The sequence below is a fragment of the Chenopodium album genome, chromosome 6 (genome assembly GCF_948465745.1).
Source record: "Chenopodium album chromosome 6, dcCheAlbu1.1, whole genome shotgun sequence".
NCBI classification, from domain to species: Eukaryota; Viridiplantae; Streptophyta; class Magnoliopsida; order Caryophyllales; family Amaranthaceae; genus Chenopodium; species Chenopodium album.
In genome coordinates, this window is record NC_137839.1 from 32,701,559 (window position 1) to 32,716,660 (window position 15,102).

The 15,102-nt window shown below is 36.1% G+C and overlaps 1 protein-coding gene across 1 annotated transcript; it reads right to left on the reverse strand.

The window, feature by feature from the left end:
* Nucleotides 1-4,159: 4,159 nt before the first annotated feature.
* Nucleotides 4,160-14,345, reverse strand: LOC145634811 (uncharacterized). Its single transcript, XM_081686178.1, has 9 exons — nt 14,194-14,345; nt 13,843-14,056; nt 13,450-13,538; nt 13,227-13,365; nt 10,047-10,121; nt 7,306-7,427; nt 7,126-7,201; nt 6,302-6,361; nt 4,160-4,509 (listed from the first exon to the last, which is right to left on the reverse strand). Exons 2-9 carry the CDS (start codon nt 13,978-13,980, stop codon nt 4,381-4,383), a joined length of 828 nt encoding a protein of 275 aa, XP_081542304.1. The 5' UTR covers nt 13,981-14,056; nt 14,194-14,345; the 3' UTR covers nt 4,160-4,380.
* Nucleotides 14,346-15,102: the final 757 nt, after the last annotated feature.

Consider the following 15,102-nt stretch of genomic DNA (forward strand, 5'->3'; position numbering starts at 1 on the left):
CTTAGTCCTCCAGTCTTTCCACTTGTTCTCTTTGCCAACAGCCATCATGTACCCCTTGCAAGTGGTCAAGGTGTACCAGCCCTCACCGCCCCTAGCAGGCGCCCTGCTCAGATAGTGCATGTGGGCGAACGCTTCAAAGCTCGCCTCCACCTGCAGCATCTCACAGGCGGCGACGTACCCCAGAATATTAATCCAGGAGTTGGGTACAAGTTGCCAGATACCCAGTTGGTATCCATCCAAGATCCTCTCCACGGCCGGATGGAGAGGGAAGCGGAGGCCAGCTTGGAAGGCCGCTTCATAGCAGCCGAATGCTCTGTCCTGATAGCTGGCCAGGCTCGACCAGGTAATGGTGTCGCCCTCGTTAGGGACCGACAAAGTATAGCCATAGCCTAGAACGACCTTGCGCCTAAAATTGGCAAGGCCGGATGCCATGGAGCTCCGCCTGCTGGGCGGAACATGATGATAGTAAGGGGCTCTCTCTAAGCGCCTGGAAGCGCTCGGCTCGGCCCAGCTTTCCCCCTTATCCACTGCCAGGGACTCCCTGGCAGAATCTATTTTCGTTCTTGCCTCCTCTGAAGTTATGGAGGCGTTCTCTGAAGAAGATGACGAGGCCGACTCGTCATCAGAGCTCTCATCAGAGCTAGGGGACCGCCGACTGGTGCCAGCGGGGTCCTCCCCCAGACTCTCTTCCGGCGCCTGTCCAGAAGGCCTGGGTTGATATTGTTCATCCGCCTCCTCCAGGATTCCATCACTGGGAGTACCACTAGATGTGGGCGAATGGTAATAGGTGGGGATTGGAGGAAGATAAGAAGGGCTGTCAGGATGCTCCGACACCTCACTTCGAGGCACCCTTATTGAGTCGTCTGAATAAACAGTCGATCCATCCGAATGGTAGAAAATTCCATCGGAGCTACATTGTCTTGCTGTTCTTTTGGTTCTGGCCATAATGTCCTGCACAGACACGGAAACGGTCGGATTCGGAGAAGTTCGCAAAGCAGGGTCTTTGGCCAAGCATTCGGCACTGCTAGTTCTAGATTCAGCCGTCCCCGGTGACCGGCTAATCACTATCCTATGTCGTGCCGCATGCGATTGGGGAACCATTTTTTCGAAAACAAAGAAAAAATGAAGAGTAAAAGAAAAAACAGGCGTTACCTTTAGAAGAAGGGTGAAAGACGCTTGGTTGGCTGAAGAACGGTCGGACAGTTGGCCGAGTGTCGGATGCTTGAAAAGTTAAAACACTTAGGGAATTTTGAGATTCTTTAAGTCAAAAAGTCCAAGATTCTCCAGAGATTCGCAAAGGTGTGAATCTAAGGGGGGGGTCAAACCTTACTATTTATAGGGGAGTAAAACCCTAAAAATTTCCCTCCAACAGTAATTTTTTGAATCCGACCACTCGGATACTGACACCTGTCACAGGTGCCACGTGCAATACACGTGACCCCTGTGAGGGGCAAATGATTTGGGTATTTTATACCCTGCCAAGTGGCCCAATCAGAGCATGACACGTGTCACTGGAAGGGGCACTTAGTTGGACCATCCAGATGGCGACACGTGTCGAGCAGATATTGCCCCCTGGGAATGGCGGCTTTCAAGGTCCAAATCCCAAGGGGCCCTCAAAAACGGCGTGCCCTAATCCCTAGGTCACCAGATCCTAGGGAGGGCACACTTTCCAAAAGGACCCTATAAATAGGGACATTCTTACATTTATGACAAGACAGAGAATATACACGCAATACGAGACAACACGTCACTTATCACAGAGCTGTCGTTTTCAAGGAACACACAGCACTTTACCTGAGCTTGGAATCCGAGCTGATAAACTTTACTTCCGCACGTTTTATTACCGAACGTTTACTAACTTAATCTTCGGAGGCGGACCACCGACCATCCGGCGGTCCGTTTGCTTTGCAGGTACAGGCGTCCTTTGCTGAATCCAGTCTCAGTGTTGTAACTCTCCCAAGGGACAAAAACCCCCGAAACACTATACTTCTATACTTAGTATTTAAAAACACAAACCCCAACTTTTTCAAATGACACATGGCATCATAAGTCACTCATTACACCATATGCCACATGTCACCTCTGTTAATATTTATATGTAAGTATTTATACATTCTACAACTTGCAAATTCAATTAAGAAAGTGAAGTGTTTCATTTCCACCATAATAAAATAAAGTTCAATTAATTAACCCAAGTAACAACCCGTGCATTGAACGGGTCAAAAAGCTAGTTCTTATATGTGGGCTAGCCACATGGTGTGACCACTTCATATAATCACACATAAGACAATTAATTGAGTAATACGGGTCACGCTGATGTGCAAATGAGATTGCCCTAACGTATATGTTGATTAATTAAGTGAGAAAAAGGGGTTACTTTCTTAAATAAATGGAATTATTCTTTTATTTTTTAAAACTAAATAATAGGGGTTACTCGAATGAACAAATGGGATTACTTATTTCTAAATGACTTGATTTTACTCGTATAATAAGTTTAAGTTACTTTTCTGAACAATATGGGATTACTCTTATGAAAAAATAAGGTTACTTGTACATAATGAAGATTACTCTTATAATTTAATGTGCCACACCGTGTGACTAGCCACATACAAGACTTACCCATTGGTATTGTATCGAAAATAAAACTTTAAACAAACAATTTTATCCTAAAATTCTATCTAAATAGAATTGTAAACTATTTTTTTTTTTCATTTTATGAATTCTATTTAGGGCATGTTCTCATTGACTGAACTCAGCTGAACTGAACCGAACTGAACTGAATTGAGCTGAACTGAACTGAACTGAACTTAACTGAATATTTTATAAGAGAAGGAAATTAGGAGCTGAACTAAACTGAACTGAACTGAGCTGAACTGAACTGAGCTGAACTGAACTGAACTGAGCTGAACTGAACTGAGCTGAACTGAACTGAACTGAACTGAACTGAATTTCAACGTAAGAGAACAAACCCTTAAATCTATCTAACGCGCAACACTTGCCAAAAAGTTAGGATGTCAAGTGTCATTGTCTCATGACCTGGCTAAAAGTTTAGCTTTATATATTGACTAGTATCGTGCCCCGTGCGATGCCCGGGTTGTTTATTAAATTTAAAGATAAATTTTTATTCTATATATATATCAAATTTTAAAATATATAATTGATATAAAATTAGTTAGGAATTGATGTGCTTTTGTGACGATTAGTTGACATGTAATGCCTAATAATATTAGTGGAAATGTTCGATTTAATACATAAAAAAAATAAAAAAATTAGCAAAAAATAAATTAAATTAAATAAATGTTCAAACCCCGTTGGATTGATTCGAACCCAAAACTTTGGGCAAGGGTTGATAAGTTTTGACTCGTAACCTGAAGTGACTCAATCCGAGATTACTCATGACCCGACCCTAATTGACAAGTCTACATAGTTATAAAATTATATTAGATTGTGAACTATATTATTTTAACCGGTTAGTATATATTATAAATGTATGTTTTACTCCTTGAAGTACTTCCTTCGCTCTAAAAAAATATTATGATATAAAAAAGTAAATTTATATGATAATTTTTTAGAATTATAATCTAATAATTTTTTTTTGAATAAAATATAATTCAATTTGTACATTTAAAAAATTGGTATTTTATCGAAAATAAAACTTTTAACTAACAATTTTATCCTAAAATTCTATCCAAATGGAATCTAAACTATTTTTTTATGACACTTGGCAAAAAGTTGAAATGCCAAGTGTCGCTGTCTCGTGACCTGGCTAAAAGTTTAGATTTATATATTAGTTATAAAAAAAAATAATTAATATCAAACAAAAGACCAATGAATAAAATAAGAAGTAGACTTGTAATTTGAACATGTGAAATACTGATATCCAAACAGATCAAAAAGTTTTGGTTGCTTATGCAAACAAACACAATGACAGCCCAGAAATTTGTTTTGTTATCTAAATTCTCAAATTGCCATACACCAACTTGAACGATTGGTTTGAATTGAAATTGATTTGTTTCCGAAACATAACAACATCGTCTTCAATTCGAATTGAAATTGATTTGGCGACGTTGGAGATGGTTGTGGCCAAGATTGTCACAATGGAGAAAATCTCAGAGAACCTGAAAGTCTGGGCAGACTGAAGAGTGTGTGATACTGTAGCTAGATAAACACAGTAACTCTGGTGTAATTTGAACAATAATTTCATTGTTTGCCGCAAATACATAGTACCTAAGTGTGAAGGTTCAGCTATTTACAACAAATCCTATCGTAAGCCAAGTTAATTAAAGTTCTCTTTGCCTTCTCCACATTTCCATTCCACCATTTTTACACCGAAGAAACAAGTTTCTAAGAAAATACCATGCAATTCCATTACGGAGTCTGTCATTGTCTCTTTGCTAACGTCTTCTTCAATCCTCTGAGTATCTTCCCGAACCACATCAAGTTCATTGCAGCAAGCACAGACGGCACAACAAACACCAAAAAGAAGCCAAATACATGCATTTGCATTACCTACAGTTATAATTTGATAGAAAAAACAGAAGTTCAGCACCTATAGTTATGTTGGTGGCTATATCATCAAGAAAACAGATTGAATGTTGGCATTTTATTGATGAAAAATTCAACTAAGAAACTAGATAGAAGCCGTTTAGCAAAAGTACACATCCAATTTTGGTTTGTATTACGAAGTAATGAAATAGCTTTACCTTTTTAATATGGATGCAACTACACATTACCTTTAACCTAAATGTCATATATATTTCTTGCCGCATAAACAAAATAGGACTCGTAAATGTACGATTCCGCATATGAACAAAATAAAATACAACCAGGGGTAGTTAGTGAAACAGACAAAACATAGGCAGCGTTACTATGGTCTTTTTTGTCCCTTTTCTTATGAGTAATATTAACAAGAAAGCAGTAGTCTTGAAACAATATTGCAGTAGTATTATGCAAATATGACGAATCCAAACATTAATTTATTATGCTAAGTTGCTAACACAATCTCAACTTTGTACCGAGTACTTGTTTGGATAATAATCTTATGATCTAATTCCAACATTCAAGACAAGTACCAATACTTACTAGAAGTAAACGCTTACCGAATTTCCAGGTTTGATATTTCACTTTTGTGTCTTATATAGTAACCCCTCCATTAAGGTAAGCATACCCAAGGGAGAAGAAATAACCAAAACGATAAGGGATAAAGACAGACCAGTTCCATCCTAATGATTGCATCAAGCCAATCCACAACTAATTATCAAATTTAAGTTTTTACATGACCCATCTATAAATTTATAGTAGTTCTTGATAAATTTTGACTGATAATGATATTATGCTTCAAGATGCTATCATCCTTATTTCAAATGCCAAAATCAGAAATGAATTTTGATCAAAACATTCAATGATGGGCATTTGGTTCTTGAATGGATGACTTTTGATGACAATTTATGGGCTAGATGTTATTTAAGTTTACGTAAAGGACAACTCCATAACAGAATTGGCTAAGCATGTTTTAGTGCACGGAAGATACAAGGAGTTAATTAGAATGTTAGTGTAATTATCTAGTGGTCATAACATAGTTGTAAATCTTTGCATACAGTTTTCCTTGGTTATGCTTTATCTTCACTGTTTTGTCTAAATCCCAAACAGTTTGGTCAGTCTCGGAATACAAATATATTCTTGGAGTAGGAGTCATGTGCAACATAAATAGTAATTTTTAGTGGGTGCAATTAGTCAATAAGCTTATACAATGGCAGTTGTACTCAGTTTTCCCTTGCAAAAGTAATTGCACTAGTTTTGTTTCACTTCAAGGCATTGAAACTGATTACATTCTAAACAATCTTTAAATTAAAACCCCCTCTAATTATTGTTGAGTGAAGTCCAAAATCTGCAGATTTGTATGCACAAACTCCAAACATGATAAGTCAGGCCATTCGAGTTTTTTAGCAGAAACATCTAGAATTTCAGGTAAAGTCCTACCTAAGAAATTCCAAATGAGGATTAGAAACTTAATATGCGATGTTTTCTTTAAACCTACATTTCTCAGGTTTGATCCTCGCACACCGTTATCATTGGATACTACTCCAAAAGCTATACTCAAATGTAAACCACTTTCAGAATTTAAGTTTTTTACATATGATGGCGATTTAGAAATTTCAACGAAGCAACTACATGCACAATACAGATGCTAATGAATAAAAGTACTCTACAAGACTTTCCTGCAGTACAGAGGACGGGTCACAAACATTAATTATACAAGGATGTCACCACATATACAGCAGGAAGAATCTAAGGCAGTTACCTGTTCATAGTGAAGGTAAACATGATAGAACATGTAAACAAAAAGCAGAATTCTTGCAACCTGCATTGCACATCACACTACAAGTCAGGTTACAAAATAAAAGCAACACATTCATAAGTATTAGTCACACTTCTAACTTTGATTTATAGCCAGACAATTTCTGTGGTTAGAACATGCATTTAAATTACTTCACTCAAAACAACTTATACATTCTTACTCTAACACAAATGTATACAGCTTTAGTTTCAAGCATTTGTTCATCGTCTTAATTAAATTAAAAAGCCAGAAGCAAGAAATGAATAGGGATGGCAATCTAGTCCGGATCCGACCCTACTCTGCCCCGATCCGAGGTAAAATATCCGCTTCGAGTCCGAGAAAAAAGTAATCCGAGTTCGACTCCGTTAAAATAATCCGACTCCGAGTCGGAGGAGGGTCGGACTCGGATCCTATAAAAAATCCAGAAAAAAATCCGACTCCGACAAATGTTCGACTTTAACGGATTATCCGACTCCGACTCCAATAGATAGTGGATTTTTGCGTGGGTCATGGTGGCATTGGGTGTGGGTTGTAAAGGCCCAAATAGCCCAACATCTCAAAGTATATTGAATAATGAAAAAAAACTCGGAGTCGGGTCGGATTGGAGTCGGAGTCGGAGTCGGATGTCGAAGTCGGATGTCGGAGTCGGAGTCGGATGTCGGATTTAACCTCCGACTTTCTGTCGGGTCGGAGTCGGATTTAGCATAATCCGCTCCGAGTCCGACCCGTTGCCATCCCTAGAAATGAACGACGAAAAGATAATATCCCTCAAAGAGCCATGTACTCACCAACCACGCAAAAAAAATCACAATTCCATTAATCAGATATGCATGAGATCTTTTCAATCCAGCAGTATCAAGAAACCTTCATAGTAAAACAAAAAAACAGTGAGCACTGAGCAGCATTAACAAAAAAAAAAAAAAAAAAAAAAAAAAAAAAAAAAAAAATCAGCTTTGTAAAGAGCTTACCATCGCATATTAATTTCAGGTGTTGTCACCTCAGAAATAAGGACCATGAAGGTGTAAAGTTGCCCTTCCCCAGAAAACATAGCATAAGCAACAGCAATTCCTGAGAGAGAATGATGTATAACCTGGGCAAAGTGGTCAGCATGTGAGACAAGAATGGCAATAAAATGAACCAAGTAATATTGAGGGGTGTAGGAGGTTCAATGTGGTACCCTTGTCATTATCTACACTGACTTGGATTGTCAAAGTTGTTTAGACTTTACCCTATAGTCATAAAACCTAGAGGATTCAATACCCAATACATGATAGATCAATGAGCCTTCCACTTTACCTTTACTTTATCTTTCTTTTTATCTCTTATCTGAATTTAATTTACCGCTGTTTTTCTATAAAGAAGCTATATATCAATAAAAATACTCCCGCAAAGAAAAGGAGAGCATAGGGCTGAAAGATTTGGAAACTATGAAAAGAAGCAGTGAGCTCAAGCAAATAATAGGCAGGGAGATTCCGTGGAGATAGTCTCTTGCTCCCCGTAGAAAAGGACATAGAAAAGTGGTACTGATATGACAGAGAGACAGAGGGGGAGGACATAGAAAAGTTAGAGAGGGATAGACAGAAAACAAAAACTCTTGATTGAATTCAGTCAGCAAGAATCTAGTTCTTGTACATATACATAGACCATGTGTGTTTCTACATGCTTATAGAGAAGCAAGCAAGCCAAAAAGTCAAGGAAGAGGACTGCCTAACTCAGAAAACTGAACCTTATTTACTACAAATTCTAAAACAATGGATCATAACATGAGGCACAAAGATCCAAAAAAGTTGTAGTGATATAATCTCGAGAGTTGAAATTAACTTAATAAAGCATAAAACTATTCTAGCCCTTAATTCTGTATCACTGAACATATTTCCACGGTACAAAAGGAATAGAGGAATTTGTCATCAAATCAATTTTTGCCTCTAGACGTAAGCAATGAAATACCTTGAATTGGAGGAAAGAATAAAATTAATTACAGCTCCTTAAAACAAGCAGGAATTACGATCAGCATCAATAAAAGGTCATCTCTTAACATTAGAAGTTGCAAATAAATAATTCTATCTTCTAAGCTTATTAATAGAGTAAACCAAGTGTACAAGGTCATATAAGCCACTTTGAATCCTAAAGAAATTATGTTTTGACTGAGTGGAAAATGAGCAAGAAAGTTCTCTTTTTTGGCCAAATCTAGTAGACTGTATCTCAAATTCAAATTTTAGGGTGTAACTCCACTGAGCAGGCATATAGTAGGCCATAGATTTTAGTGTGAATACTCATTTGCAACAATGTTTTAATATTTTTTATAAGCTTAAGAAGATAATACTCCCAGCCACTCATATGAGACTTTACCATGATTTTTTCTCCTTTACCGCTATGAACAGATTAGGAAGTGATACATTGGTTTTCCATTAGCAAATTACATAATTAAGCCTATATTGAGAAAAGGCAAACACCAGTAAGATATCTGTCCAATGTAGACGAATCCACAATCCAGGCAACCTTAGATTGGAATAATATTGGCAACATCATCCCAGGAGAAACCAAAGCTCTTAAAGGCAAGCAAATAGATGTAAGCAGTCAAAGAATTGGCACATGCTTGAAAGCCAACCTCCTAAGTTTATAGATTCTAACTCCAACCAAGGCTTAGGCTCAAATAACCAGTTTCCATAGCTGTGTAGTCAAAAAGGCTGTGATAAGCAACGGAATTCTGCAATACTATCATTTAAAATTTTAAGCTAGCAGGTAGATACTACGGTGGAAAGCAACCTCATCACAATCACCTCAAGTTGGTAGAGACATCTGAAATTTCATAATGCAAATAAATTGTGTATACAAGGATCTAAAGTTTTATAAACTCTCTCAATCCCTGAATAAAAAATTAAATCACCAACAAAATTCTCTAAATAAAAGTATCATTTCTCCACTTTTGTTTTTATTTTTTATTTTCAGCTCAAATTGAACAAAAACAAACCGTTTTTTATTCACTTTTTTCAAACAATCTCCACTATCTTATTTTTTCAATTCACCTCAAATCGACTGAACCCGCTTTCTTCTTTTTTTACTCACCTTCCTAATATTGCACGCAAAAGTTATTGCGCTGATGCGCAAGGCACTAGGGGTAAGCGCGTAACTTGGTCTGAGGAGGCGTTTGTGGTTAGGTGCATGAGGTGCATCAAAAGAGCACTCGAGGTGCACATGAGGCCCATCTGAAGTTCAGCCAATTTTTTTTAATCGTTCATATAGGGTGCCTCACTTTAAAGAGGTACACCTAGGCGCAGCAAAACCCCTCTCGCTTAAGCATGCCCTGAGCTTTTTATACATTGGTTAGAGGGAGGACAATGTGTATATGAGGAATTTCAAAAGCAAAAAGATATATTGAGTAAATGGTTAGAAAACAAGTTGTCTGGGTTAGTTATTTTATCATAATTAACCATAAGTTTTTAACAAAGTGACCATTAATCATCACTCTTAATTAATGCCATGACCAGTAATTTAAAAATAAAAATAAAAAAAAAAAACCCAACTTTTCATGAAGAGGTAAGATGTGCCTATGAAAATATACTAGGCTGCAAAACATATTTCCAGGTTACGGGGATTGTTAATTGTTATAGGCTTATAGCCTTGTAATTAGTAATCTTGACAGTTGGAAATTAACAAAAAATGCATGGATATATGTGAGAGAGAGAGAGAGAGAGAGAGAGAGACTTACATACTCTATTCCACCCAAAGAAGGAAAGAGCCACATGATCATTGCAAGGTCTGCAATAAAGTACCCCACAGATACCTGTCAAATTTCACATCTGAGTTACCACAAATTACATTATATATTACAAGAAGATGAGTAAATTAAACTAATTTCCATAATCATGCTGACAACAAGCTAAGAATCCTGTAGCATACGAATTATTATAACCCATATTAATACAGATTCTAGACTGCATTCTTTTTCAACTTCTTAATTTTAAGACAGCAACAGCAACAGCAACAACAAAGCCATAGTCCCAAAATAAACTAGGGTCAGCTAACATGAACTGTCATGAGGAATAGTCTGGAAAAAACGGAACAGATATATCAGAGGAAGCACGGAACAAAGAAAATAAATTAACTATAACTACAAACAACAAGATGGTAAACAAGACTTTAAAAGCAAACACCAACAGTACCTGCCACGGATAGGATGGATAACAGGTCAGAAATTGAGAAGTTTAAGAGCACCCCATGGTTGGGTGAGTTAGATAGATTGCATGCCATGCCATGATTCATTCAGCCTAACACAGTAAGCCCTTTGATTTTAAGTTGTAATTCAAAACTCTGTTACAATTTTTTAGCATCTTTAACATTTTTGAGTAGCATACAAACTGGTAAGCACTCTAACTTCAAAGACATAAGGGTACCCCCCATGGTTTGGCAGTTACAACTTTGGTTATTATCAGCCCAATAAAGTGTTGATTTGGAAACTGTACATGGTAAAGGCAACATGTAAGTAAATCCTTTCCATCCCATCAAACCAAATCCCACACCAAGAAAGAACTCTAGAAGTCTAGATGCATAAGGAAACAACATTGAACCCCCAAAACAAAAAATAACGCAAACAAACCACCAACCCAGCTCTTAAATTCAGATGATCGTGCAAAACTCAGATAAGGAAGAAGTAATTGAAAACAGAGCGCCCATACAAAGCTCCACATTGGTGATGAAACTTGGAACTCCAAAATTTTGAAACATTCACAGGGGTAGCCAAAAAATAAAGGAGATTATACAAATTAATATATAAATAAACTTGGGCTTGATAAGGAAAAAAAATTAAAATCACATGCTTGTTGTATGCATATGTCATTCTTATTTTTATTTTTTTGGCGCTTCTTGAAATGATAAGTATGGCTAATGACAATTCAAAAGAAAAGGTTCCATAAAAACAAAAGTCCATAACTTTCATTTCAAGATTATAAAACCCAAAATAAAGACTCCACGAATGAATAAAATATCTTCAAAAAATGATTAATTCGAGTAAACGGTTCAGTTTTGGGTTCGGTTTATCAATTTAGGGTTATAACAGGTCGGTTTATAACGGGTTGAAACAATTAGCAAGTTAGTTTGAGTCAATTTTAAAAATTATTGTTAGTTCGGTTTGGCTTTTTTTTATTGAGGTTTCTATTAGGATCGGGTCCTTATCGGGTCACGTTGTAATCAGTTAAAAAATTTGTAATCAGTTTGGATTGAGCCGGGTGTGTTTGAAAACGGGTTTAGCCAGTTTTAAGCAGGTTTCGGTTCAAAATCGTTCAAGTCCCAATCGGGTCAAGTTGTAATCGGTTTAGGTCATAATCAGTTTAGGTTAAACCAGATCGACATGAAAATAGGTTTCAATTCTATATAAATTGGGTAAAATTGGGTTGGGTCATTATTAATTCAGGTCATAATCGGTTTGGATTGAGTGGGGTCAATTTGAAAACGGATTTACCCAATTTAAAGTGGGGTTCAGTTCAAATCAAATCGGGTTGAAATCGAGTTGGATCATTAACGAGTTGGGTTAATCAGATAATGGTAGGAACGCATCAGGTTATAATCAAGTTAAGTATTAAATAAGTTGGGCTTAATGAGTAGTGGGTTGAAATGGCTCAGATAGGTTACGGAATGTAAATGGCTCGATCATAAAAGGTTGCGGGTTGTAAACGATACGATCCCAATCGGCTACTGGTTATGGGTTGAAAATGATTCGCTCTCAATGGGTTACGGCTTGAAAACAATTGGTCCTCAGCATGTAACGAGCTATAAACGGCTCGGTCACAACGAGTTACGGGTTGGAGCTTTTTAGGTTTATTAGATTTTTGCTGGGTTTAAACGATTTTTGATTTTAAAAGGGTTGGTTACTATCAAGTTCATACATAATCGATTCGGGTTGTTTTCAGTTACAGGTTATAACGGTTGGGCTTGATAACGGGTCGGGTCAGTAAACGTTGGCATAAATTTGCTTCAATTTAGTTTCGGATTGGGAAAATTGGGTCGGGTTAGTTTTCGGTTTTAAATTTTTTTTACAAATTAGTTCAAAACAGTCGAGTTTAACGATTCGGGTTAGAACTGATAGCTCTACATATGGACTATTATTTAGGGATTGAAGGAGAAGTAGTTAAGGTTTTATACTTTTATACAGACATAATCTTTCCCATCAAGTATCAAGCACAAACAAGTCTTCAAAAATTCAGATTGGACATGTAAAATGTGAAACCAAAATATAAAGAATACAAGGAAAGTGGAGAGAATAATATAAAGTTTGGAAAACATTGGCATAAACAAATCTCAGGAGAGAAAAATTTCAGCTTCTGCATTTTTCTCCATTCCCACTAGATATACAAACAGTTGAGCAGCCATAATCAGAAGGTAAACAAGCAATTGAATTATTGTACTCGGTACAATTCTACAATCTGCATGGCATATAAAGAAAAGTTGGATGAAAAGAGTGAGCAACCTCCAAAGCTCCTCAGCCCAACGCCCTAGACATAAGTTGATACTACACCAAGTCACTAAATGTCCAAAAATAAGACCCTATCTCTTCAAACATCAAAATTCAAATGTCAGCACAGACAACACACAGTTTTCTCAATCCCTGAATCATGTCAAAATGAATATCTTATCAGCACTAATTGTATATCATCATATGATCTCTGATGCTTCTTTTCTGACAAATAAATTCTAGGGTCAAATTAAAGGAGTATAGTATTTGCAGCACAGAACAAATGACAACAGCTTTACATTTAAAATACCAATAGAAATTCTTCCAATAACAACCTAAGCAAAAACTTACATTCAGGGCAACTAACAAGTGATGTTTGTGTTGTGTAGAAACTTAGAAAGAACATAATAAGGAAACCATGGGTAAAACATAAACACTTACTCCTAGGGTAAAAGTTGAAAGTGTTGAGCTACGGAAAGTAACATAACCGTTGGTCTGGTAGTCAGCATATAGGTCTGACCAGTAAACAAAATATAACGACATTGCTGCAATGAAAAGGGCATGAACCGTCGAGATACCACTGCAAATTATTCAATACAAAATAAGACAGATTGCAACAAAAAAATCAGAAAACAAAGGGTTCAATGAGAAGTTGGGGACCAACCGATTGTTCCATTCGATCCTTTGTACTTTGTTAAGACCAGCATAACTCTTGAAGTACAGGGCACTAAACAACTGGGTAAGATTATAGATCTACAAACACAAAGTATCAACACACACCATGATCAAATTCAAACATTCAGCATAAATAGAAATTTCAAAAAATTACTTCAAATTCTGCTGCATTGCAAGATTACAACCTACCCAACAAACTTGAATATGAAATAAGCAAGTAAAAGCATTAATCATTTACTTAATATTAATAATCCGGATCAACCTGTTATTTTCTCATACATTCCTAGACTAATACCATTTCAGTATATATATTCATATCTTAATCTAAAGCCGAGCATATCATACCCTGAAAACGGAAGGGAGAAGTAAAATCTGAACATACCACTTTGCAGGCTAAAATGCCTGCAATAATTGAAGTGTAAGGAATTATAGGATCAGACAACAGATGATTCTTGACCAGATTTTCAGCCTGATTTTGGTAAGACTTGATAGCCATAACAGTCTGCTTTGAAACTGCCATTTACCAAATGATGAAACTCCCTCAAATCGACCAAAAAAAAATACCACTTTAGATTTCTGCCATTAAACTGAGCTTCCTGGAAAAATTATAAGAGCAAAACAATAAAGTCACATTTTCAAAATAAAGTCATTAAAACGCAATTGAATAATGCCCATTAATTCATTTGTATTGAACAATTGAAAATCAGACTAAAACAAGAAGAGGGTAGTTTACCTTGAAGCAGATCTGAATATTGTTGAAGAAGAAATTTTACTGCCTAATAAAGTGTTTTTTAATTTTTTTAGGGGAATATTTCGAACTTGTTAGATTTATTAAATGCGAATCTACTAATTGAGGGAAATTATGGGAAATGCGAATCTACGAAAGTGTTTTTTTTTTTTTTTTTTTTTTTTTTTTTTTTGTATGGAAGATAGTGGATATCACTTATAATTTTTTTTTTTTTTTTTTTTTTTTTTAATGTTGGTTTGATACATTTTCGCAACTAAAAAATATTTAAACTTTGATAGGAAAACTTTCGATAATTAAATCACATTTAATACATACCGGTTACAAATTAAGTGGGTCAAAGCTATGTAAAAAAATTATAATTATTGTAATTATTCATCAGTCTAAGTTCGCTCAAAATAAACTCAATCGGCTACAAAACTTAATTTGGGTGATGAAAATTTTTTTTTTTTTTTTTGTAACTGATTTAATTAATTATTTTACAATCAATACTATAATATAATTAATTAATTTATCATATAATTTATTGTACACATATTTAACATGTACATGTAATCGTTTATGTGGCAATTTGATTGATCACGTGGCTAAATAAGAAAAAGAAAGTGACATATGACGATATGACACTCCTTGCCTTTGAGTTTTAGAAAGCACCTAGACCAATCAAAGGAAGAAGTACGATTGGAAATTTAGGTGCATATGAAATTTTAGGAGGGATTTTAAAGGGAGGAATGTTAGGCATTTCTAAATGCCTAATTAGGGGCAAGAAGGTAATTTCGCGCGGTATTTTTTACTTCCAGCTGGGTTCCCGTTATACAATTGTCTGACACCGTTATGCTTTTTGCTTGTATTTTTGTTGTATTTCTTTTCGTATATATGCACTAATCTTGTATGATA

Bases quoted from the DNA above. Each gene is read 5' to 3' on its own strand.
- LOC145634811 (XM_081686178.1), bottom strand. From the start codon at position 13,980: ATGGCAGTTTCAAAGCAGACTGTTATGGCTATCAAGTCTTACCAAAAT. The intron at 13,539-13,842 runs GTATGTTCAGAT...TTGTGTTTGTAG, and splicing joins GCATTTTAGCCTGCAAAGTG to ATCTATAATCTTACCCAGTT. The intron at 7,202-7,305 runs GTAAGCTCTTTA...TTTACTATGAAG, and splicing joins CCTGAAATTAATATGCGATG to GTTTCTTGATACTGCTGGAT.